Source organism: Nestor notabilis, unplaced genomic scaffold (genome assembly GCF_000696875.1).
Source record: "Nestor notabilis isolate BGI_N333 unplaced genomic scaffold, ASM69687v1 scaffold5272, whole genome shotgun sequence".
In the NCBI taxonomy this organism is placed as follows: Eukaryota; Metazoa; Chordata; class Aves; order Psittaciformes; family Psittacidae; genus Nestor; species Nestor notabilis.
In genome coordinates, this window is record NW_009916884.1 from 95,829 (window position 1) to 121,852 (window position 26,024).

At 45.3% G+C, this 26,024-nt stretch overlaps 1 protein-coding gene across 1 annotated transcript in view; it reads left to right on the forward strand.

Moving 5' to 3' along the window:
- The window catches only part of LOC104413724 (CUB and sushi domain-containing protein 2-like), a 188,317-nt gene that overhangs the window by 94,446 nt on the left and 67,847 nt on the right, over nucleotides 1-26,024 (forward strand). The window contains exon 6 of the mRNA XM_010024797.1: nucleotides 23,925-24,037. Within this exon, the coding sequence (XP_010023099.1) occupies nucleotides 23,925-24,037 (113 nt within the window). The remainder of the gene's footprint in view (nucleotides 1-23,924; nucleotides 24,038-26,024) is intronic.

Below are 26,024 nucleotides of genomic sequence, written 5' to 3' on the forward strand. Positions count from 1 at the left end.
AGGTGGCAGCTCATAATGTGAAAATGGTTCAGTAGCAGCCCTAAAAATAATTGTATGTGACAGCTGTTTCTTGGTTCCTGTCAGGATAACTACTGTTATTTAACTCTGCAGCTCTTGGACTACATGTCTAATTTATTTGGGTGGACTTTTCATTAATTTGAAAGGTTCTGAGGGTTTAAAAGCCTTCATTAATTACATTTTAGTAAATGAAAATGTAATGAGGTTCTGCAGGATTTGGGTGGAAATAAAAGAAAGAAACTTCCCGTGTTCTGTTGGCTTGTTTTTAATAGGTTAAATCAGTTATTCCCAGGAAATGGCTAGCTTTTCTGTCCGCTTTGCAATTCTTGTGACTGAGAAGAGGACTATGAATAAAACAAATAGGGATTTTGACCATTGGTTGTAAGTACAAGGTGATTTATTGAAGTTCCCAGTAGTGTTAAATATTCATATGTAGTGGATTGCGTAAGTATTAAATTATGTAACAGATCCTACTTCTGTAGGACTTGTCTTTCTGAAAGGTAAAGGTGGGGAATAGAAGCCTGCAAGTAGGGAGTCATCCCTGTATTCCACATGGATAACTTTCTAATTGCATGATTCCACTGCAGCTAGTAGAACTTCTGTAATTGCTTAATGATGTTGCATTAGGGGCAGATGATTTGTCGGGCTGTGCCCCATCCCTGGCAGTGTTCAAGGCCAGGTTGGACACAGGGGCTTGGAGCAACCTGCTCTAGTGGAAGGTGTCCCTGCCCGGGGCAGGGGTTGGAGCTGGAGGAGCTTTAAGGTCCCTTCTAAACCAACCCATTCTGTGATTTACATGTAGGAGCCTTTGGCAAAATCAAGCCTAAACAAAATGCTTCAGTGTGATGGTGCTTTCATGCTTGTCTGTTCCCCTTCTGTATTTATTCTTAGCTGTTTTCGAGTGACCCTGCAATAGTAAATAAAATTGGAGCAGAGTCAGCCTGTTCACAGTGCCATCAGACTCGTTCCTCTCGTGTCATGGCTCTTTTCTGCTTCCTCTGAGTGGAGAGGCTGATTTGCATTCCATTTATCTTTCCTGCTTTACTTTGCATTGTTTCTTTTGCTCTCAAAAGAGAACCTGCATTTGTGATTATTCTGGGGCAATGAAATAATTTCATTAAAGCATTCAGAGATCTCTCCAGCAGGTGCTTTATTATCTCAATAATTCAGCCTAAGAGACTTTTCAGATTCCCCAATTCCCAGAGTTCAGGAGCTACAAATAAAACTCCTTTGCACTTTCCCTGATTTGGTTTATTTAGCCTCATTTATCTGAGTTCTTTGCAGTTCTTCCCCAGGAATTTCATTTAAATGTGGAATTGATGATATTCAGTGAAATTGGCTTGAGGAGTGCATTGTGTTAAGATGCACATGAGACAGTGCGTGTCCCACTTGGTTTAGGTCGTTTATAAAATTCACTTTGAATTGAGGCCATTAATCTGAACTCGGTAGAATGTTTGCTCGTGTCCCTGAATTACCTACATAATTCATCACAATAGGCCAGTTCTGTCCAGTTAAATCCTGGGGCTGAAGTGCTGAAGTAAACACAGGTCAGTGTGGGGTGGGGACGCGGGCATCTATCTTGTCTCTTCTCCAGCATGGAGTGAGTGGTGGGGTTTAATGTGCTGCTGCTTCCATGGGGCCTCCGCGGGCAAATACCCTATTAATAAAGTGGCTTTATTACTGTAACTTGCTCTACACCAGAGGTTTTTTAGGTGGAATAGTAATTGTTAGGAGCAAATCATTTGTGGGCAGCAAAACCCAACTTGGAATGCGCTTGAATTCGAGACGATGACATTGGTGAGCGCTGAGGAACTTGGCCATCAAGACATGGTTCCAACCTCGCAGGAGCCTGCTCCGCCTGTGTGTTTACACCAGCAGGCTTTTGGCTCTGTGGTTTTATGGATAATGAATTCTAAGCCTGAAGATGAGATTAATTTTAATAAAATGTGTTTAAAATATCACTTCATGCAAATATCAGTGATCAGAATTACCCGGTTAACAAATGGAAGCAGCACCTGATGAATGTGAGCCTCGAAGAAGCGCCTGCAACAGACACACAGCCCATGCAGAGAGTTCACGTGTGTAAACCACATTAATTGAAAACCGTTAATGCGTTTAATACATGAATTTGAATCACAGATTTGGAAGCGTTGGGGGTGGGGGAACCAGACATGGTACATGCTGCTAATAGTACCGTGCAATCCTGGAGAGCGGTTTCAGCATCTCCCTGGTTTGGTCTCCTGCCAGCAGTTTGTCTGCTGGACGTGACGGGTTGATGTTCCTGCAGCATGGTGGCTGCTCTGCCACGTGCTGTATCTCACTGTCTACAGCTTGGCTCTTTTCTTCAGCTAAGGAAAGCATTTTACTCCTGTTCTAGTGCTTCTGGAGTTGCGTACAGCTGGGAATAGTTGCAGGGTTGTTGCTACCCCCCTTGCACTGCTGTCATAAGTCAGGAACATCACAATAAAGTGAGTTAGAATAAAGTGAGAGAAAAAGTTATCTGATGTGAGTTTATGGGGAACTGTAACTTAAAAATGACTGGTCCTGCCTGATAACACAACAAGGTGCATGGAGTTTGCTGTGTGTTTTGCTGGGGGAAACTCAAGTGCGGAATAGGAAAGATAACTGGTGCCTTAATAATCTTCCAGTCTTTATTTTCACTTGATGGTATCCACCTAAAAGGTCTCTCTCTCTGGTAGCAACCTGACTTTTTATTTCAGTATAAACTTCTGCCTGGGCCCTGGGACACGGAAGCTTCATTTCTGTTGTTTTCCCGACGGATAGTTCTTGCCTTCCTGCTTGTTGTCATCATCCACACGCTGTCCTGGGTCCTGTGGATGTATGTGAAGAGGCACCAAAAGTGCTTGTTTAACATCTCTTCGCTCTTGTTTAACGCGAGACACTGATTTGGTGGTTTTGCTGTTTCTTAATGGTGTTTGGCTGGAAAGCAGTTGGGATTCTTGCAGGAATTCCTTTGGGTATCACTGGAGTTGTGAACACCATTGCTGCTAGCCTAAAGCATGTTCTTTCAAAGTAGGTTGGATTTCCAAGCCTTCAAAGTCCAGCTGTCATGCCTGTAGGGAGATGTAGGTGTTCTGTTAGCTCACTCTGCTCCTCAGAAAGGAATAATTCAGTCTCAGTTTCCTCAGTCTAATTTCTTAGCGTGTGCTTTGCCTGATTCTCACAAACATCTCCGAGGTAAGTAGGTGCTGCTGTCCTATGTGCCTGTGCATCGGTTCCTCAGAGGATTCCTGGAAGATGTGGAAATCAACCCCTGTGCATTGGTGCTGAGTGTTTGCTGCGCCTCCTGGTGCAAAATGGTGATTTTTAGATCAGGCAGGAGACTGCACAATGGTTGGGGTGCTGGTAGTTGTTTTATAATACGAATATACATAAAGGCCTCCTGAGGCTGTTCATTCAAGTGGATTTTTGTCCATTTTCCTAACTGGACCTGGACAAGGCCCTGGCTGCTCGGAGATACCTGCTTCCTGTCGCTCTCCGGTCAGTGCAGAGTTAGAAACGCATCCTGAGGCTACAGGTATCTAAGCACGAAGAAAAGATTTTGCCATCAGTCCTGGCAGGAGAAAACCTTTGTCTTGGACCTGTTTGAATTCCCGGTGAAAAGCAGAATCTGAAGAGGGTACGTTACATGTAATGCTGTTTCTCCAGTATTTGACATTCCAATGAAAAGAAATGAGGCACAAAATCCTCACAGACTTTGGCCACTGCAATGGCTCGCGCGTCTAAGCCCTTACTTCTCTGCCTGTTGCTTAATGAGTGTTGATTAAAGTATGAAATTGGTTCCAATTTGCCATGGTAGGTGAGAATATGCTGCAAGGAATGATGTTAAAAAAAAGGACAACACAGGAAGATTAACAGAAGTAGAAAACTCCACATGAGTTGCCATTAATGTAATGGTGAACGTGTTGCCAGCGCGCCTCCAGCAGCGCTCGAGGTTACTGCCTCGTCAGGAGTTATCTCTGCAATGTACATTAGCTGTTAGTGTGAAATAACAATTTCTTACTGCTGCTTTAAAAACCTGGAAGTGAAAACAGCCCCTTGGCAGGAACGATCAAGGCACAAAAAAGCAGGAAGATGAGAAAAATGTCAGTGCTCATAATGATGTTAATTATCAGGTAAATGAATGTTGGCATTTGAGAGTTGAGCTGAAAAGATCAGACACGTGCTAAGGTGTAGAGGAGCTGTGTAAAGCATGATGAGGGAGAAGAAAAGTTGTGTCATGTCTGGAAGCTCAACATTTGTGTAAGAGCAGAAGTAAAAGGTTCAGCACTGTCTGTCTTTTGGTATTGTAATTATACACTGTGAATCTGGAGATGCTTTTAAGAGCTTCATCTCTTGGAGACTCTCAGTCTGATTTGTGATTGCATAAGGTCCCAGCACATAATATTGTCTTAAAAGCCACAGGGTAAATAGAGGTAGTATGTTACATTTCATAACCTGATGGTATTTTGGTGGATGTGTTGCATTTATAAGAGATACAGGTATTTTCAGCTGCATAAAGCTAAGGTCAAAGACTTAATCAGAACAGCTCCCTTTTTAGCTGACGTGCACATGGGTCTTTTTAGCAGGACACTGGGGCATAAGCTCTTTCTGTGGTGGCAAATCTTGCTGCCTCTCCTGGTGTCCAGAAGCTGGCAAAGCAAAAGGGAATAGGGCACGTTCTTGCTACTTGGCTGTTTTCTTTTGTGAAGGTGAAGCACCGTCGCTCCAGTCTTTGCAGGTGTCAGCAGTCATCATCGTGCCTTAATTCCAGAGGCTGTGAGACTTGATTTTTGGCTTTTGCAGGCTGGGGTAAGGAGCGTGCGAGGTGCTGCGCTGCTGAGGAGCATCCCAGCTGCTTCTCCAAATCCCCTACTATTATTTTCCCTGTTTCCTTTCTGCTGCCCTCAGGCGCGGAGCTCAGCGTGCTCCTGCCGCACCCGGCAGCAGGGCTCTTTGACCAGGGATGCCGGTGCTCCCAGGGCTTGGAGACCCTGGGCTGCCAGACTATCAAAATGCCAAGTGCCAGGGCTGTGCTTGCAGCGGACATTGGTGCTGCAATGCAGCACCTCTCCAGCTCCCTGCAGGAGAGACAGCTCCAGAGGGGCCTTGTCCCTGACCTACTAACTCTTTACATGAGCCCAGTTTATCTTCTTTACATGCCCTGTGAAGTGTGTGCTTTCAATTGCTCCCTGCTCCTTATTCACCCTTTATTATCCTGACTGTGGCAAGCAAAGGTGACTGGGAGGAGGATGCTCTCGTGCTGGAGAGGGACCTCTTACAAGGGCCTGTCGGGACAGGACAAGGGGAATGGCTTTAACCTGCCAGAGGGGAGACTGAGATGAGCTCTGAGGCAGCAGCTCTTCCCTGGGAGGGTGCTGAGGCGCTGGCACAGGGTGCCCAGAGAAGCTGTGGCTGCCCCATCCCTGGCAGTGTTCAAGGGCAGGTTGGACACAGGGGCTTGGAGCAACCTGCTCTAGTGGAAGGGGTCCCTGCCCGGGGCAGGGGTTGGAGCTGGAGGAGCTTTAAGGTCCTTTCCCACCCACACCAGTCTGGGATTCTTAGAGTGGGCTTCCAAGATTTTGCTAAAAGATGCCAGATCTTCAACATGTCATAAACTTACTTATTTTCTCCGTAATTCACACTATGTTGCCTTTTATTTCTGGCCCTTTTTAATATGAGTAGTTACTCATGTTTTTCACTTTAATGCAATTACACTATACTTTGCCTTTTCTCTCTTCCCAGTAGCTGACAAGCTTGTTCAGCCATTACATGGCATTAAATGAAGTAATTGCAATATTGAGCTTTTTTTTTTTCCATGCCATAAAAAAATGCTACTGAACAGTAACTGTGTGATACCATCTAGAGAATGGGGGCTTGGGCTGAAAGCTCTCTGGGCACATCTTATTGTTCCTGACCACCCCAGGGTGCCTGGGAGAAGGTAGCAAGGGCTCTTCTGATGTTTTGACCACTGCATCTGTGCTCTGCAGAAGGATTAAATGCAGGAGTGGCTTCACATGGGCTGGCTGGGATTGACTGAGCCAACTAAGTGAGAATTAAACATTGCCTGCGCAGCTACAGTTCATCTCCCCCCACCTGAGTATATATTTGGACAATACCCAGATGAAGGTATTATAAAGCTCTTCCTCCTTTGCAGCCTGGGCTAATTCATGAGAAGATACTCGTTTTATTGCATTCTTGATGGCATCACCAAGGACATCATCTGACTGGGTTATCGGGATCATAAATGCTCATGATTGTCGTTCTCTCTCTGGTTGCCAACATGAAACCATTTTGTGGGGTGACATGCTTAGATGTCGAACTGATGGGTTATTATCATCTGGATTTTGTGGTTCCAGTGGGTCAGCGTGGCTCACACCTTCCTCTGCTTCCTGCTCTGACCTGAGACACAGGTTCTCTTCCTGTGGATACAGCTCTGATGCCTTACACGCAGGGAAAAAGAAAGAACAGGCTGCAAAGCCACCTTGTGAGGGAAAGGGACATCATGGAACTGATAAGCAGTTTATTTTAAAGGAGTTATTTTAAATACTGTATGTAAATGCTGCAGAGCTGAAGGACTGTGAATCCCCAGATAAGATGCTGGTGGGTAAGATAAGGGTTCAAGGAGTACTGATCTCGGCAGTATTTCTTGATAGTGGTTCTGTTTTGGATTGAATACTCTGCCTGTTCTTCCTTGATAGTGAGATCACCTCCTTCTCACCCCTGCTGTGGTTTCTGGTTTATATTTGGTAGTATTTGTTAGCAGAAGAGATAAAACGCTGCTGCCATCCCTGCCTTGGTTTTTGTTTTAATGCACCCCTTACTTGCTGCTGTGAGAGACTTCCCTTGCATGAGAGAGAGTCCTCCATGGGAGCCAAGTGAGGGTGTGCTGCGAAAATCCATTCCTGGGTGGGCTTGTGGATCATTCAGCTGGGACATAGCAAACGTTCCTCGGGTGCACTTCAGTAGTTATCAGAATGAAGGCTGATACATACCAACAGGTACAGGACGTTGCTCAAACTTTGTGCATCTCACAAGCAGTTGTAACAACGGGGTTTTTCCAGTTATTCTCTTCTACTGATTCTCTCCCCCCACAAAAAAATAACAAGATTTCATGGAACCCCAGACTGGTTTGTGTGGAAGGGACCTTAAAGCTCATCCAGTTCCAACCCCTGCCACGGGCAGGGACACCTTCCACTAGAGCAGGTGAAATCTTTGTGTTCTGAAGGAGAGCTGGGCTTCTTGAATTTAGAAGAAGAATAGCAATTATCCCTTGGGACAAACCCAAACTTGTCTATCTTTGATGTTTGCATCTGTCACAGTGATATATAGGTACGGAGCAAAATTACGGCCTTGGGGTACCTCTATGGGGGGGCGTGTTTGTACAACTGGATGACTAAAAATAGAGTGAGGGCTTTAGTAATGGAAGAATAGGGAGCTTGGGTGGCTGCCTGCCTATGCTGTGTGTGGGCAAGAGCTTGGAGATCTAGGCCCTGGGTGAGCTGGATCTTTTGAGGCTTCCCCAGTGCCCATTACACCAGTGGCAGTTTCAGCTGGTGAGCTCTGGTGAGATCTCGAGCTGATCGGGTGATGCTGGGGCAAGCTCTGTTGGGAGATGTCAATGCACTTGTTTCCCGTGCCTCCCTCCAGCCTCCCACCATTCAAGAAGTTTTCCCGTACTATATGTTACAGGACTGTCCTGGGAGAAGCGACAAGTAAGTGAGGGATATGGAAGCATGTTAGTGGAGATATTTGGTCTTTGTCTTCCCCTGCCTACTACCCACAGTTGTGCTCAGGCCACTCTTCAGAAGATGCCGTTAGCGGCGCGTGCCTGTGTCTGAACACAGCCTTGACAGCGAGTCGTGTCCCTGCAAGGCCACATTCTCTGTACAAGCATCCTGCACGCAGGCTGCCAAGCACGACTTGCGCCCTGAAGCCTCTTCCCTTGTATGTAGGAGCATCTGTGGGTTTCATTAACCCGAAGCCCTGATTCGGGCAGGAAGGTAAGAAACGCACCACACAGGTTTCAGAGTCTTTTATGTCCTGAGACTGTAGCAACCTGGGAAGAAGAATGGCTTTTCTCCCAGACAGGGAGCAGCTGCTCCTGGCAGAGGCTGCTGTGGGATTCCTGCCAATTAAATCTCTGTTACACTCTCGGTCCAACACTAGAACAGACACAAGCAAAATCCATACTAAGCAGACAGCATGAAACAACCGAAATTAACAAATCCTTCTCCCTCCTCCAAACTTCTGAGTAAAGTATTTTATAAACATGAGATGCTTTTCAGGGAACTGTTGCATGGCTGTACTGTATGTTCTGTGCATTAATGGGCTTCTAAAATGTATCGCTTGACTCCTACTACACAGCTTGCTGCAATCCATTTGTGTGACCTTGCTTAATTGCCTTCCTACTTCTCCTGTTCCATCTGTGGAAGATGCGGGTTCTTTGGGGATGTGGCAGACTGTGCCTCTGCCGTTACTGCCCGCAGCCACAGGGTCCATCCTGAGGGACTGTTGTGAACCATTCCTATTAGAATCCCATCATGAAGATTTTTATGACAGTTTTGTAATGTTAGCTTCAATGCAGCTGATTCAACAAGTGAAATGACTGTTGCAGATGTGACATTTTCAAGGGCTGAGATCAGTTTGCAGTGCCGTGGTTTGCATGATAAAGCGATACCAACATCAACATAGTTGTGCAAAGGCTGGTGTGGGTTGGCCAGGGCGATGCAGTCCCTCCCTTCTCTGAGGAGGCAGCAAGCATCGCTGGTAGCGACCTGAACCCAGCTGTCAATGCATTAGCAGCTGGGGTCGGGAGCACAGCGCCGGGTGGGATCGGGAATAAGTTTGTTTTCCTTCTCTGAAAGCTTTCAGCAAGGGAGTCTCTGAAGTAGTTACTTCTCAGTTACTGGATGTGCTGGCGTGTTCAGACACAGGAGCTTTGCTGCTGAGAATGTGCCACTTGATCCGCAGGAACAATAATTTATTTACTTGGATCAAATGCCAGGAATTCTCTTAACAACGAACTATTTTGTTACACCAGCCCCTTGAAAATGGATTTTATTTTTTTTAAATAATTCACCAAAAAGCATAGGGACGGGCTTGTTTAATGCACTTCTGCTCCAATTATTCAGCTGCTTTGCTGAGTAAATCTACATGATATTGCGAGCACCTTTCCAAAGCATCTGTCTTGACAGGAAGAGCTAAAGCCATTAATGTTGGCTTGGGAAAGCAAGTGTTAGGGTGAGCAAAGGGGGAAAACAAGTCATTTCTTCCACAGCTTCATTGACTGGGTTTTGCTGGAGGGACTTTCGTGTCTCTGCTGCTGGATTGCAATAAGGCTTGGGCATTACTTTATCCCTGAATTCAATCTCAGAGCTTCCTGTACGGTTTAAGCAGGTAACTCCTTTTCTCTCTAAAGAGGCAATGAGGACAATGTGGAATTCAGTGCAGAAATGAGAATCTAACGTAACAATTTGTGGCTTTAGCTGAGAGCTGGCATCTCTCGCAGGGCTTTGATATCCTGGCAGAATGAGTATTTATTACTTTGCAGGTCTCACATTAAATAGTGTGGTGTAAAATGGCAGTGTCAACCCAAGTTAAGGCTCTGCTTCATTATGAGAGATTTCCCTGCAATAATCCTATACATCATACTTGTGTAGTCAGTGCAGAAATTACCAGGGGGACCACTCTGCACAAACGGCTGCTTCTTCAACATCATCATTACTGAATCTTTGCTCCCTCGTAAAAATTCCTCTCTTTCTGCCACAGATAATCTTTTTTGTTGCTTGTCTTTTATTTATTAGCATAATGGAGCAACAGCAGCGCTCGCCTTCTGAGGGGAAGGAAGGAGGTGTGGAAAAGACTGGCTTTCGAAGGACAGGATTGATGTACTTGCTGGAGAAGGGGAGCCGGGATGAGAGGCACCTTCATGCCTGACGCTGTCTAGAGTTGAGCTGGGTCACAGATGACTGGAAAGGGCTGATGCAGTTGATGGCATTGGTAAATTGAGAGGAGCTCCTGAAGTGTTCATCATTAATATGCTGAATTGGTCTGTTCCAATTCTCTAACCTCTGGGTAAATACAGTTCTGGACCTAGAAGAACTTTGGGACAGAAATATTTTATATACTGCCTAAAAGACAGGAAACAGGAGAACAAATAAATCCACATTTATATATGACTTCTCCAGGGCAAGGTCCTACCTCAGGCATGTCTGGACTTCTAAGCAGACTGCACATGAGAAAAGAGCACCAGATCTGGGCTTGGGGACGTGGGCTCTGGGCCACTGGCCCATGGTGTCACCTTGACTACTTCCCCCTTTGGTACCATAGATAATCATATACTGACCTTGTCTTTGTGCAGTACGGAGATTTACTGATGGGTTTGGCTGGGGAAGATCCAGTGCTCCCAGGCCCCTTTCTGGGGAACTGTGCCTGGCTTGGGTTTAATTTTCCCCCAGTCCCCAGCACCTCGATCAGAGCACAGGAGCATCAGAAATGAGTAAGGTAAACATGTGAAACAATCCTTATCTCTATCGTTTTCTCCTCCATTCTGCTCCTCTTGAATTTGATGCAACGTTTGACTTAACACTGGATTTCCTGCCTTTTATGGCTCTCACTTAGAGCTTTAATAATATTTGATCTCTCTCTTTTTCTGAAGTTTTAATATACAGGACATGTATATTTCAGCTTTATGAATCTTCAGGGAGGCCTCAGTAAATGACTCTGCTCGAATGACCTTGGAGAGTAATTTCGCTTCTTTTTCTCCCACTGCCCCTGCAGCCACCTTGCGGGCATAAAATATTAATGGTTTATACTGGAGACAGACATTTAACTTTTAATAGCAAGGTGAGGAAGGGCTTCCCGTAAGACAAGGGGGACTTACTGGAATGTGCTGCCTTCGGTGTGTGGGTTGCTGGAGCTTGAAAAGGACAGAGTCCCAGAGCCTTGGCTAGCTGTGAAGGCATCTTCTCCCAGGTCCCCAGGACAGTGCAGGGGAGGGTGAAGTGCAGAGTGCGTCTGACCCGGAGTGGGAAACTTCTCGCTCCTCTGTTCAGTGATGGTTGATGATCTGGTGCTTGGCTACGCTCAGGTCTCGTTTCTGTTCAGTACTGAACAGATAAGGCCTTGAGACAATTAAATGGTTTATGTGGGGGACTTGGGAGCAGACAAGGCACATCCTCTGCCTACTCCGCATCTCCCCAGTGCTGTAGTTTCCCCATAATGGGAGTGGGAGGCCCAGGGATCACACAGTCCAGTGCCTGTGCTGTGTGCAGAGGAACTTGCAGTGGGCTTTAGGTTAGATATTAGACAGAAGCTCTTCCCTGTGAGGGTGCTGAGGCGCTGGCACAGGGTGCCCAGAGAAGCTGTGGCTGCCCCATCCCTGGCAGTGCTCAAGGCCAGGTTGGACACAGGGGCTTGGAGCAACCTGCTCTAGTGGAAGGTGTCCCTGCCCCTGGCAGCAGTTGGAGCTGGAGGAGCTTTAAGGTCCCTTCCAGCCTAAACCAGTCTGGGGTTCTGTAATCACTTCCTCTCCAGCTCCCGAGGTTTTAAACAGGCTGTGGTGTGGAATAGCTTTATCCCTTCCAGACTTAAGAGAGAAAATAGCCCAAAGTCACCACACAACACAGTCCTCTCTGGATGTTCTCCTGCCTTAAGCATGCAACAACATCTTTATTCCATCTTTCATGGCAAGGTTGCTCTCTACATCTGTTCACCAAGGTGCCAGAACACCTCCATCCTGTGATAAGCCTGCCATGCGCTATGTGTTGAAGTTGGTGAGATTGTGCTCTGAAATATTGGCTACTGCTAATGGACCTGCTTTCATCTGACCTCCTTGTACTGCCTCATTTCAAGGACATCATTACTGTGAATATTTTCTGCTAGCATTCAGGGGAAGGTATTTTTACATGTTTTCCGATCTGAGCACGGGCGCTTGTAACTGTCAGAGCGAGTTAATTATTTCTAAAGCTTAAGTTTTGGCAGCTTAAGTTTAGCAGGGAGGTAATTTCTGTGATTGAGGAAGCTATTCCAGGAGGCTAATGTCTAAGGACAAACCTTGAGTGCTGCTATTAGAAAGGAGGAGGCAGAGTTTGGTTTGTGCGCACTGCGGTGTTCGGTCACGCACTGACCAACAGAAACGGCTGGTGGATGGTGCTGGGGGTGGTTCTCAGAGAGGTTTCTTCCTCTCTTCTCCCTGTTACTTCTGGCACAAGAGCATGCTTAGGGAAGAGGGACTGGAAGCACTGGTTTTCCTTAGTGGAAAGGGTTCTGCTCATTATTTCTGAATGGGAGCTTGAGCAAACATGCAAGAGTTTGGAAGGAGGGATGTGGCAATGTGACAACATGGAGCAGCTTCTTTGCAGATGGCCTGGAGTCCACCTCACCCATCTACCAAAGCATATTTCACCAAGATAAATTTCAGAACAGCCTTTTCCCTTTATAACCAGAATATTCAGAAATTGGAGTTTAATAATAAGGACAAATCCCAACTTCCAGCAAAGCTCTTCAAGCTTTACAGACAGATTTTTCAGACATTGTTTTATTGTTTGCTAATGGGATATATATAATTTTCCAGCAGCTGTCGTGTGTGGAGGGAATGCCAGTTGTGTATAAATATAAGACTGGAAACAAATTCCCAGAAAGGCAGCTAATGAGGTCTGGAAAAGAAAATTACCATGGAAATAAATGTAGGAGATGATGAAGGCAGATACTGTCACTATATAAACACGCGTGGCTATACCGAGGAGGAAGGGAAACTGCATTCTCTTGGTAGTAGCTGAGAGTTAGAACAAGAACCTATTCCATACCTGTCATATTAGGTTTTAAGCAATGCAGGAGGCTGCTAAACCTCCATGTTGAATCAATGTCAAACAGACGTTCAAGAGGGGAAAGGACTGTGCTGCTCTGGGGGAGGCTAAGGATGCGACCTGTACTTCCCAGCCTGGGTGTGTGATCCTGGGGAGGTGCAGCTGCATGAGGACAGCTTTTGGTCTGCTGTTCAAAATCATGAGATGCAGCTGATGTACATGATGGAGCAGACTCCAGCTTGCTCTTGGCCTGCTCTGCACGAGGAGTGATAAACCCTCGGGTTTACCTCTCCTCTTGTAAGACGTGATTGCAGCGTAAATCTAGAGTCTGGTCAAAAACCTGCCAATGGAAATGCTGCCTTAGAATGTATTATTTGGTCAAATTTTATCTTGGGTCTGGGTATTGCTGCACGAGAGGTCTCGGGGTTAGACTTTGGTAAGAATCCCTGGTTTAGGATTAGCTCTGGCTCTTGGTGGTGCTGCTGAATGCTAGAAATGGCCAAGAGCTGTGCCCTGCTCCAGGTTGCTGCTGCGCTTGGTGCTCACTGTAGAGAGGATACAAGAAAGCCATTGCTTAAAGAATTTAGGGCAGGTTTGAGGCGGGAGCTTAGGGACAAAGTGGCTTCTGTGGATTTGGCTTAAAGCCATTATGCAGCTTTTCTTATATCTTGGACTTGATGCTAAATTAGTATCGCGAGTAAATAAGCAGATGGTTCCACTAAGCTCTTTTCAACAATGATTCTAGTCTTACTGTCACCCTACTGCAATTGGAAGTTACCAAATAAAACAGTCTTGACCGTGATAGTTCAGAATTGTTCTGTCTGCTAAAAAGATGGGAAATGTAGCTGCTTTCTGTAAATACCCAGAAGTACAGAAGTGATGGAGCAGTTCCATCTTTCTGTATGCCTTCTGTAACAAAGCAGCACTTTTTCATGGTCTAAGCAAGAGCCAAGGACTCGCAATAGAGTGAAAATGTTGAGCCACCATGTAAGCAATATATGGAGCTGTAACTTTGGGCCAGGAGGGATGTTGCCATCATTCCAGGCTCGTGCACACTTGAAAATGATCAAGATAAAATAAAGCCTTCAGCCTCCTGTGTGTTGATGGAGCCAGGGGGGTGGTGGGGCAGGACAGGACATGCTGCTCCCTGAGCTGTGGTCTGCTGTCATCAGTCAGTGTCCTGTTCTGGAGGAGCTGGTGGGAAGAGCAGGGGCTGAGCTGCTGCGGAGCGCTGGCACCCAGGGGCCGTTCATCACTTGATCAGTTCAGACTTTTGCCTGGAGGCAGCAGCCATTAGACCTGGTTTACCTTTCTCTGGGGGCTTTACCACCTCACCTTGTTACACAGCCCATCAGTTCCCTTCATCTTTGAAAGAGAGGCAGAGGGACTGCGCTCTAAAGATGTATTTCAGCATTTGGTACATTTGTGTGCCATTATTTATTAGCAGCATTAAGTTGCAGTCTCCCGTAGAAACTCTGGTAACCTTCACATCCCACTGTGCTAAATGTGGAGCCAGAAAATAAGCCTTTGCTTCAAGGAACTTGCAGTTTCTGGTTCCTTTCTTCCTGAGGCTGCTTTGCATTTTGTTGTAATTCCTGCAGGCGTGAGTGCTGTAATTTTAGCGTGTCTTCATGGAGCTGTCAGTAATCCAAGCTTCGCTTTCCAAATCTTGTTTTCTCCCTCGTTGCTGTGACTTTTTGCTACGCTGTAGAAGAGCCTCTGTAGAAACTACGAAAACAAATGTAAAAAGCTGGGAAAGTCGGCTTCAAGTTTCTTCAGAGGTGGCACATGGGCTGGTTTCATGGCAGCCGCTGGGACCCGCCTCAATCCTGTGCCTTCTCAAAGCCGGGGCGGCCGATGCCCCCTGCCTCACTCTAGTGTCTCATAAACGACTTGTGGGAATGGTGCCCAACCTGCTGAGCGTCCCTTGGGACTTCGGGGAGGTGACTGTCTCCTTTCCCCCTCTTCTGTAAAGACGTTTTGTCTTCAGGAGCCTGACAGGTTATCAGAGCAGGCCCGGGTTATGTCCCTTCTTAATTCTTTAATGCCCAACTAATGTTTGATGAGAGAATTCCTGCAGGTGGCCCAGTAGCTGCAAACAGTGCCAGGCTATGGGGGCAGAGCCCATAGAAGTAAATAGGACAATCATGAACTTCTGTGTGTAGCCTGAATGTGGTTGAGGTTCAGTCTGACTCCAGTTGTCCCTTAAGCTTAGCATCCTCCATTGTTAATGTGACATTGTAAAGTTAGGCAGCGCAAGGCAGTATCAGTTCAAATGGTCTTTCAGCTGCTTGGTCTCAGTCTGCAGGATTTTGGGGGCTCAGTGTTTTGCAAACCTGCCCTCTGGCTTTCCAGCTTCATCTGTCAATAAAGAGTCCAAGTTTAAAGGAACTTAAGTGCATTGTTAGACTGACAGAGACATGAGTTGTATCTGTGCATGTGGCAATGGAAATGGTTGCTACTTATCTAGTAATAAATACAGTCTCCTTGTTATCAACACATCTAGCTCTGCCTGCACTGGGAAAAAACAATCTCTGTAGTGCTGATAGTAAAGCAGAATGGGTTTGGAGGAAATTCTAATAAAGCTGTAGCAGATTTCTTTGGGGGATTTGCAATGCAGCATTAGTAAGCTTCAATTGCATTAGCCATTCTTCTGTTGTGTTGAATTAGTGTTTGTTTGCTCCTGAATAGAATAAATATAATCATGTTTGTTACCTTTTTTTTTTTCTGATATGACTGCAGCCAAATGTTATTTCCATAGTAAAAGTATTATGGAAAGTACTTGCAAGTAATCAAACACATGGTTTCAGCAGTATGGTTCTTTTTCAGTACCAGCCACCGCAGCTGATGGGTTCCTGCAGCCTTGCTTCTCTGAGCCAGAGAGAGACACGCTTGTTCTGTTAGTTAAATTCCGTCTATTCAAGCAGTTTGCAGTGAGGTGTGAAAGGCTCTTTTACTTTGTGGGGGGCCTCTTTCTTCCCATTCGCAAGTAGTCCACAAGGTCTACCTGTAGGGCAGTACTGTCCCAGCCACTGACACGCCCTGTGCAAGAGGAAGGTTGGATGGGGCTTGGAGCAACCTGCTCTAGTGGAAGGTGTCCCTGCCCATGGCAGGGGTTGGAGCTGGAGGAGCTTTAAGGTCCCTTCAACCCAAACCCGTCTGTGATTCTGTGTGACTCTGACCTCAGAATCATTTTGCAGTTGAAGCTGTAACATGACTGTAGCTGCCTTACAGTGAAGACTGAGCCCAGGTTCCTGTTCATGGCCATCTCCAGTGCTTTACAATTACCTTTATGCACCATCTGCATTTTGCTCATCGCTGCAGGAAGTGGCAGGTAAAGTTTTGCCTTTGGGTTGAAAAGGATTTTACTCGAAAAGCGAATATCTAAATTCTGTGAATGCCTTGAAAGCAAAGTATTTGCCTGCACAATGAGCCCTTTCCTTTTATTTGTATCTAACATGTGCATGTGTATTGCAGCTGTGTAGGTATGTTATACCCTGTCAGTGCACAGTCAGTTCAAGAAACTGATTCTCTGTAGTGGGTGGGTACATGCATAAGTAACTGCTGAATTCAGTAGGAATTCCTCAGAGACCATTTTACCTGTTGAGTTGCTCTGTTGTGATAGTTCGAAACACATGTGGACTAATGAACCACTTCATTCAAGTGACCATAATTAATCTAACAGAGATCCAAGAGAATCCAGGCTAATGAGGGGCTGAAATAATTGTGCAGAGAGCAGAGGAGTCTTGTCAGATCCCCAATTAGTTTGGCTTTGTCTGCAATGGAGCTACGTTGCTTGAATCAGCCGAGGATTTGGTTTACACTCCTTGAAAGATGAGCAGGGAAATGTCACATAAAAAATGAAGCATTAAGGATTCCAGTGTGAAGGTTCCTGCCAAAAAACCCAGGTATCGATTTGGGTTTAGCCAGCAAATTTATCTGGGAGCAGCAGTAATTAAAGTTGATGTCAATGACTGAAGTTTTGCTGCTGCATGGAAACACTTTCATCTTTTGATGGAATGCAGAAAAAGGAGGAAGAAGGGGTAAGCAAGCTGTAAGTGATGAATTGATGAGATTTCCCTTCCAGCACCAGCTTCTGGAAGGAGCAAGGGCAGCTATCACTGTTCTGGGAGGCTGTAGGAGGGATTTGTGGCTCTTAGAGCTAAAGTTGAATGCTTTTCTTAAAATATCAGTGTAGGTCCATTAAGAGAAAACAAGAAGGTGGCAGAGGGATTGGGGCAGAAGTGCTGTCACCTGGTTACATCAGGAGAGGGATTTACCCTTAAGCTGCATCCAGGAACTAAGACTGAGGTGAACCCCCAGTTGGAAGAGTTCTCTCACTTTCAGTGCTACAGTTCTGAGACAGTGACGGTGGCACTTGCTGCATGGGATGGCTTTTGAGCAGACATCTCATATTGTGTCATTTCCAATGCCATGAGCTGGTCTGGGATCACCAGGTTCACCGGAGTTTGTAGGGTCATGGTGTGTCTGAACATGTCCAGAAGTTTTCCTCACTTGCCTTTCCAAAAGAACCTGTCCTCTTAAGCAAATCTGTGTTCCATTTGGGAAAGGAGGAGAGTCCTGCCTCTCCTGCAGACAACTTGTTTATCCCTGTCCCTGGGGTTAAGATGGCCCGTGAGCCCCACTGTGGGGGCTCAAACAAGTGCCTGAAGGACTCTGAAGCCTCGAAGGTGGTCTGTACTCCGTTTGATGGTGAGACACAAGCCTGACGGGTCCAAGAAGTTCAGTTTTGTTGTTTGCAGACTGCTTTGTTACAGGGTGCTCCATAGTCAGGAGTCCCCAGGGATTTACATGTCACCAGCCTGACACTTGCAAAGACTTGGGGTGATGTGGGAAGCTGATCTTGCTGCATTGCCTCAGCATCTGTGCTTCTGGAACAGACTTAAGATGCAGGTGTGTTCTTTCCATCCCTGCAGCGTTTAGCAAGGAACAATAACTTGATCTAATTATTCATTTTCCTTGTAAAAAGTCCATTGTGATGGGATGTCTCTTGTGACCAGAAAATGAGGTCTAGAGGTGCTTAAGTATACTTTGTTTAAGAGAATAGACATGCTCAAATAAGATGTTCAGAATTAATGGTACAGCTCTCATGATAATTTGAGTAGAGGTTTGGATGAAAAGTTAAAAATACAGGTGAAGTGAATAATAACACAGAGATATGAAGAGCTGCTGCAGTATGTCCCCCAGTTGTACTGAAAGGAAAATGAATCTCTGAATAGTTGGGATGCTTTGGTGTAATAAGGCCTGTGAGGAAATGGAAGTGTCCTGGAGGCTGAGGTGGCAGAGCAGCACAGCAGTGCTGGGGGTGCCAGGGCTTGGGCTGGTGCCGGTTCTGTACCCTGGACAGTGCTGGTGACACTGAGAAGCTGAACAGCGGCACAGCTCCTTGCCCTGAGCTGGTGCTGGTGTGACCCTGGGTCTGTATCCTGCTCTCTGCAGCTCAGCTTGTTCTTTGGTGAAAAATAAACCTAAATAAGAACAGTTCAGGGGTGGGGGGAAGCAGCCTCAGTGATGTCCCTTTGTCTTTTATCTGTTTGGGCTCGCGGAGCCTGGTGCTTGACTGCATCCTGATTCTGGACAGCATCAGGGCACGCGCGTGCCTTCAAGTTCGTGCTTTAAATCCATTATCTCAAAGTATCACACTTGACATAATGTGATTTCAAGTGGAGCTCTTGCCTCTGGTTGTGACCCTTGACTCTCCTACAGTCGGTGCCTGTAGCACCCACGCGATGAGTTGCTCATTGTACTTGGGTTCTCTAAGAGGTGCTGTGGTCAAATTCATGCTAATCAAATTGTAGGCTGCTTAAAATTGGATCTTCTGTCTGCAGAGATCTCCCACTATTCTCCTGCTTCTAGCTCACTTTCTGACATTTTATTGATTTTTTTTTCCCTTCTCTTTTCTTGCTCTCCGTGTGAAACCAAATTAAAGCAGGAATTGGGATTGTAAATAGATAATGGTGCATGAATGCAGATTAATCGGTGCCATCCGTGTACAGTAATACTAATTGTGCCAAGGGACCAATAGCTGAGTGAATGGCATAAATATTTAATGCCTGAATCCAATGTGAAATACAAGAGGAAGAAAAGAAATAAAGAAAATAGTTTAGTTGAAAGCCTCACTTCATTGCTTTTGCTCAACAGAGGAGTTTTGATACCATTAACCTTTCTGTATTATGCAATTAAGGAGTTGGAGGAGCTGCGTTCGATGTGGAGGCTTCAGTTTTAGTCAAGAAAAAGCTGCTTTAATGCTCTGGTTAAAACAATATTGGAAAGTGTTTGGGATAAAATCAGTTAGTTCAGAGACGTGTTTTTCACAGGCCGTCTGAACCTGGAGGCAGCGTTCAGGGTGAGGCGCTGGGGACAGGGTGAGCAGTGCCAGCGCACAGTAAGGCTGTTCCTAATGTCTTTACGAAGAAATGTAAAAAGCTAAAATCTGTTCCCTGTCCACTGCGCACAGAATGAGCTTTAATGGCAGAGAAGATGGGCTTAGACATGAAGAAAAGAAGTATTGTTAAATCCTCATAGCCACTGTTTCTCTGAGGCTGGTAAACACTCTTAAAGCAATGACAAGAGTTCCTGTCTTTGAGCATTGATTCCAGTGCACTGGTTGTTTGACATCGGTGTCAAAGACACTTGAAACTTGATCAAATTTACTCAACTTCTTAAAGAGCCTGAGCTGTTGGGCATCTTCTAACAGATTCTTTCTCATGTGAAGTGTTCAGTGCGGTTTGAATGATAACTTCTGCTTTCACGGACCTCTCATGGGTAGATCACAAGAGAAAGCCTCCAAAATAAGGTCCTTGTGGGACTAGGATGAAGATGTGGGTGAAATTAAATGTTCAGGGAAAGGCTGTTCTAGAAATTCCCAGTCTCCAGGCCAGGGATACAGGTGAAGAGCCTGGTCCTCACCCAACCTTGCTGCCTCAGCATCCTGAGCTGGAAGCTCAGTTCATCTCTTTCTCTAAGTGACTCCAGGACTAAAAAGATGCTCAATGTAAAACAGGTACCAAATTCCCGTCAGTGAGCGTTGATTATTGATTGTACTGAAACAGTTCCTACATGGCCACTTAGTCATTCCACAGCCTCAGATTTCACATAACGTGTTGCCATATTCAGGAAGCTGAATATTTAATCAAGTGATTCATATCTCCTGGTGATGGCAGCAAGAAAGGGGAGGAGGGGGGAAGTGGACATACAGAGGCTTGAGGAGTTTTTCAGATTACTAATAGACTTGGTTAAAAAAGAGAAAAAGAGAAGTCTGGAATACTGGCGACTGCAGAGGGAGGGGTCTGGAATAGAAGGGCTTTTATTTACATCTCTTACTGGGCTGTTAGAAATTCAATCATTTATTGAGCTAATGGTAGGTGCTGAAAATTCCGGGCACATAATGTAGTACAGAAGTGTGCTGGGGAATGCAGAAGGAGTGTCGGCATCTTTAACGAGCTCTGTGCATTTCTAGGTCTCTGTAATGTGGCTCCTCCTTCTTCTTGAAGCCAGCAAGACAGCGTCGGGCTTATAAATTAAAATCCTGTGACCTTGAGAAGTTGGCAGTGGAGACACTGTGTGCTCTGTGTCACGGCACAGTCAGCATCCTCTCCGAGAGCTTGTCGCAGCCGTTGTCGTCATCTGCCTCTTTGTCTTGTGCTGCTGGGGTTTGGCAGTGCTACCTGGGGCTGCCTGGCGCTATCCCCACGCCAGAGAGCCCGTAGCTCCTGCAGGAGGCTTGGGGGTTCCTCTGGGTTTGGTGGTTGCTGTTGGACTCTTGCCTGCTGAGCATCCATCCCCTTTCATTTGGGATTCATTGACAGCAGCCCAGGGCATTTGCATTCAAAGGCCACGCAGCTGCTTCAGTTCAGTCTGTTTTATCTGTAATTAAGTATTGCGTTATCAATTAACCATTAATACTTCTTCATCATTATTTTAAAGCTGTGGGAGCCTTATGGTGAAAAGCTGGTAGTTAACTGCAGGTGAGCATGATGTTTTCTGTTAAATACCCAGCTCTAGTCGTGTTACTTCTTCTCATAGAATCATAGGCTGGTTTGGGTTGGAAAGGACCTTAAAGCTCATCCAGCTCCAACCCCCTGCAATGGGTAGGGACACCTTCCACTAGAGCAGGTTGCTCCAAGCCCCATCCAACCTGGCGTTCACAGATTAAATATTCCTTTTCCACTGTATAGAGATTTTCTGTCTTGGGGTATATGAGAGGGCTTGGGGCTCAGTGCAGAGATAGAGCCTGAAGTTACAGCTTTGCAAGCAGTTAAGCTAATTAAACAGTAAGGCCTTTATTCTCCTGAAGTAATTCTATTAACTGGAATCAACTAAAAACCCAAACTGTTCCAAACCCCACATGCTGCATGGTCTATTTCCATGTGCTTATTCCAGTGATTTCATTCAGGTCCCTGCCACTTGCAAAGCTGCTCTGCTGCTGGGACCTCTTGATTTAGCCTCGGGGTGTGAAAAAGAAGGCAGCTTCTTTCTCTTTGCTATCACTGTTGGTGTGTCTTGGCTGGTCCTTCAATGCAAAAGTCTCTGTTGGGTGCTGATGACCAGCAGGAGCTGGGATCTAAACTAGCTCCAAGTACCACAACCTGCAACCTGGTGTTAACAATGAGCTGCTTAACTTCAGAAATAAAAGGGATAGGAAGATAGAAGGGAGAGAAAGGGGAGTGTGTTAGACTAGAGCCATGGCGACTACGGTGGGTTTGTGCGCTGAGAGTTTGAGCAGTGGTGTCTGTGGAATCGAGGACCTGGTAGGGATTTCGTGGCTAATTTAGTCCTTTCAAAAAGCTGACAGTGTCTTAAGCCAATGACATATGGTGCTGATGAAGGTTGCCATGCAGGAAATTCGGGGAACCATTTTCCTTCACCCTAAATCTTCTCTATTTCTTTATAACGGTGCAGGGTGGGTGCAGAGCACTATGGTTGTGATTGATTATTTTACTCCTGCTTTTGCCTTCGGTAATTATTTCTGCTATTGCAAAGGTAGCAAGTTGTGCAATCCATTAATTTTTCTAATTGATTTTCAACGTGTTAATTGCCTCAGCTGGTGAGATTCAGGTGCTTTGTGTATGCAGGATCCTTGGAAGTTAATATTGGACTGTTCATGTACCTAAAATGAAGTGTGTGTGTGTAAGCAGATTACTGCAGGCTACTCGATCCTCTTCTCAAAAGGATACGTATATTTTAAATAAGCAGTGGAATTGAGGACAGAAGAGTCAAATTCTGCCTTATTCAGGCACGTTAATTTTATTGTTTTCTAGTTTTTATATCAGGCAGTTGAATTTCTGGGTCTCCACAGTTAATAAAGTAAAATTTGCCTCTGCATACCTAAAGATTATTTATGAGAAGTTTGCCTATTGATTCAGACTGAATAATGAAATAACCTTTGGGGGTAAGAGTATTAAGTTGTCATAACAACCAGCCATAGTAACGTTCTCAGAATTGGTTTTAGGCATCCCATGTTTGATCTCGGCCCAAAACATGTTTGTTTGAAGTTAGTCATTTGAAAAAGTTTCGCATTAAATTGGTTCAGCTGTCTTTGAGTTATCCAACGGTGGCGGGATGCCACATGGAATCTAGTTTTACACCACCTTGTATTTCAGAAGGCTCTGCCAAATTGAGATGAAGATAATCAATAGAGGAACGAGCAGGAAGTCTTCAACAATTTTATAATGTGAAGAATGTTCTCAGTCAGGTTTCATCTTGTGGCTGAATTCCGCAGAATCACAGCACAAGGTTTAAAGCTGTACTGTAGGTGGCAGAGATGCATTAGTTATGCTGCGTAACCATCCCCACTGTCATTAACAAGCAGAGCAGGATGACGTTGTGGTTCATCTACATTAATCAATACGCTGCTGAGCACCATCCTGCCTCCCTGCTGATTGCCTTAGCAAAAGGCAAGTTCACCTTTGGAGGTGGTAGTTGAGCAGAGGACTTGTGAAATATTTCTGTGGCTGTCCATCCATTCTGCTATTGAAAATGTGTGGTAATAAAACCTGCAGTATCCTTCTGAATGGGAATACAGCTCCAGGATTCTCTTCATCTAAAGAAGCAGACGTATTGGGATGCCAATATTTTAAATTAAGCGACAATCTGTCATTAAAACCTGGACTGGGCTTTCATTAACAATAATAGGATTCCATAATAGCTTTTGTCATGGCAGTGTTGTTCCCCTCACTGTGGTTAATGTGACCATTACAGACCTCAATTCAGAAGTGCTGTGCCTTAGGTAAACATCGTTCGGACTAAGCCTTGGCATGCGACAGCTCAGCCAAGACTTATGAGCTGGAGTTTAATAAAGCAAACAGCATAATACGTTCTCTTAAAAGAAAGGTATGAAGAGGTACGAAGGAAACAGTTGTTGAAGGACTGCTAATGGGCTGTGGGGCTTTTTACCTCATGTTTGATGGCTGTAATCTTCTCCACGTTGGGATAGATCATACATCATTGCTTCTTGCTGGCTGTTTCCAGTAGAAGAAATCTGTTCTTTCAGTCCTTTCTCAGTTAAAATAAACTTTTTTGAGCAAGGTTAACCAGATACCAAGATGAGGAACTGAGTGAGCTTCAGAGTCAGGCTCATCTTGCATACTTTGGGTGTAGCAGGTCCCCTGTGATGATTTTATGTTACTTCAGTATGATACCAATAAGATACAAAAGATGTTGGAGCTAGGAGGCTCTGTTACTCTGGGGGAACACGCAGAACTCCTCTAGTCCAGAGCTGTCCTGCACCTTCCACTCCTTTCTTGTGCTGCAGGAGAGGGCTGGAGCCTACAGCTGGACCTGTTCCATGTGTCTGGTACCACAGACCTTGAGTGCCCAACTCAGCCCCCCAACTCCCTTGCCTCAGCAGGGAGGAATGGAAACCCCAGTAATTACAAATGTGTAACTGGCAGATGGGAAGACAAGCAAAGGAATGGGAAGGAAACAGCCGTGGGGTGTGTGGGGTGTGTTCTTCGAGCACATGGTTCTCGTTCAGGATTTCCTGCATTCAGTAGCAGGAGGATTACCTGGAGGAGAGGTATTTGGGGTGTAATTCTCAATCATAATGTTTGGCTGTTGTTGCTTGCTTTCTTGCAGGTTTACTGGGATGAATTTGCCTCCCCCTGTTATCAGTAGTAAAAATTGGCTGCGGCTTCACTTCACATCGGACGGCAACCACAGGCAGAAGGGGTTCAGCGCCCAGTATCAAGGTAAATGCTCACTGCCCGCTCTCGCTGTTCACAGGGTATGTTTAACCAAACTTTATTCCCCTGGGAATCTCCAGCTAACTTCCTGCATGATCCCTTTGTACACTGGTTCCATTCCTTTTCCAGCTGGGTATCCAGGCTTTGTTGTGACAGGAGCTACTGTTGGCAGTACACACACTTGAGAGCCACAGGAATATTCATTTTCACCGTGTACTTTGTTGGTAGAGATGTTCCTTTACGTGCAGGTTGTGGAAGGCTCTCTGTGGGATATGTGATACAGATGAGGTGCCACCAGCGAGGGGCTGTCTAGAGTCCCACAGAGACTGCATCTACATGCTGCTCAGGTCAGGGGGAACTGAGCCTGTGAATGAGGTATAAACTGTTCTGCATTTACTGGTCATCCCTAAAGGATGGATTTCAGGATTAGGATCTTAAGATGCTGTTGAAGGAGAAAGATGCTTTGGCACATGAGTCAAGCAGAGAGAAGATCTGGTTGTGTTCTGAGGTTTGTAGGCGACCATGGCCAAGCACACATTAGTGCAGCCTGTCTGGGACCAAATGATCACCAAAACAGGGGATTAGTGGATTCCTTCAACAGCTGACACCATCCTTTCTGAGGACTCAGAAGGGCTTTGTGAGTGTAGCGCTGCTTTGGGCAGGATCAGGGAGAGGCAAAACAAAGCAGGGAAGGAGCAGGAATAACACCCAGTTCCGTGTCCACCTTCCAGGGGTCTGTGTCAGTGCAGTTCAGCTTTCCTCAAAAGGAAGAAATAGGACTTTGGTGAGAAGTGCCATAGCCATAGACTGGGATGTTAAAGGAATAAAGTGGAAGAGAGAGGAGTTTCCTTTGCTAAATCTCCAAACCTGCCCTGTGTGTTCGTTCCCTGCTTTTAGGCTTAGCAATGTTGTTGTGGCCTCACCGTGGGCTTTACTTTATGAATCACTGTTGCTATTTAATGTTCCTTGCTTTCCTTTAACGTATAAACTGCTTGAAATTGTAAGGAAAACCCCATTGGTTTTGCTGTGTAACAAATGACTCTTTGCAGCCGATGGCTTTTGATGTGACATTTTCCTTTGCTGTCATCGTTGCTGCTTTCTATTAAAACACCTGCCTGAATCATACTTTCTTCTGAAATGGAACAGTAAAGATTAATGTTACAATTTCCTCTGATTAGGTAAATGCCAGAGGGTTCTAATCTAGCACACTCCTTGGAAGCTGGTTTGTTAGTAATGAACTGTGCTGCTGTGTTTTGAGCATTGAAAAGATGTGCTTGAAAATGTGCTCTTGAAATGGCATTGACTAGCCTCTGCCTTGCTGGTGAAGGGACTCTGACACTCAGATCTCCACACATGTGCTGGGTTTTGTGGAGTTTGTTGCTTTATGTTAGGGAAGATTTCAATACTTAAAAACAAAACAAGAAGCAAACCAGGTATAAAGGCAGGATATTTGCAGTCAGGGATGCTGTGCCTGTAGAACATTAGAGATGCCAATGCCACTTCAAAACATTACATCCCTTTCATAGGAACGTGACCTTGCTTGAACATAAATATTTTAATGGAGATAAATGCATACAAAATAGGGTATGTAGTGCCACAGGACGTAGAGCAACTAAAATGCATTGCAGCCGTAGCACTGAAGCAAGCCCCAGCACTGTCAAAGAGAAGGAAGAAAGGGTTAGGATGAATCTGTCTGTTTTCCAAAGATGTATGTACGTGATTTATCAACATCTTAAGTCCTCCATGGCAGTATCTGGCTTTGCTGGTAATCTATAAGAAAATAGCTTCCTTTCCAGCTTGTTTAATGTTAAATCTTAGTTTTAGCAGAACGTATGTTCTATTTCAGCTCTTACTAATCCTTTCCCCCGATCTGGAAATCTCTTTATGAATATAAAAGCAGGGTTAGATATAATCAGCCTGTGTACAGGTTTTCATTGCTCAATACAGTCAATTTGTTCCCTTCCAGGGAGAGTTAAAATAATCTTGCATTCCT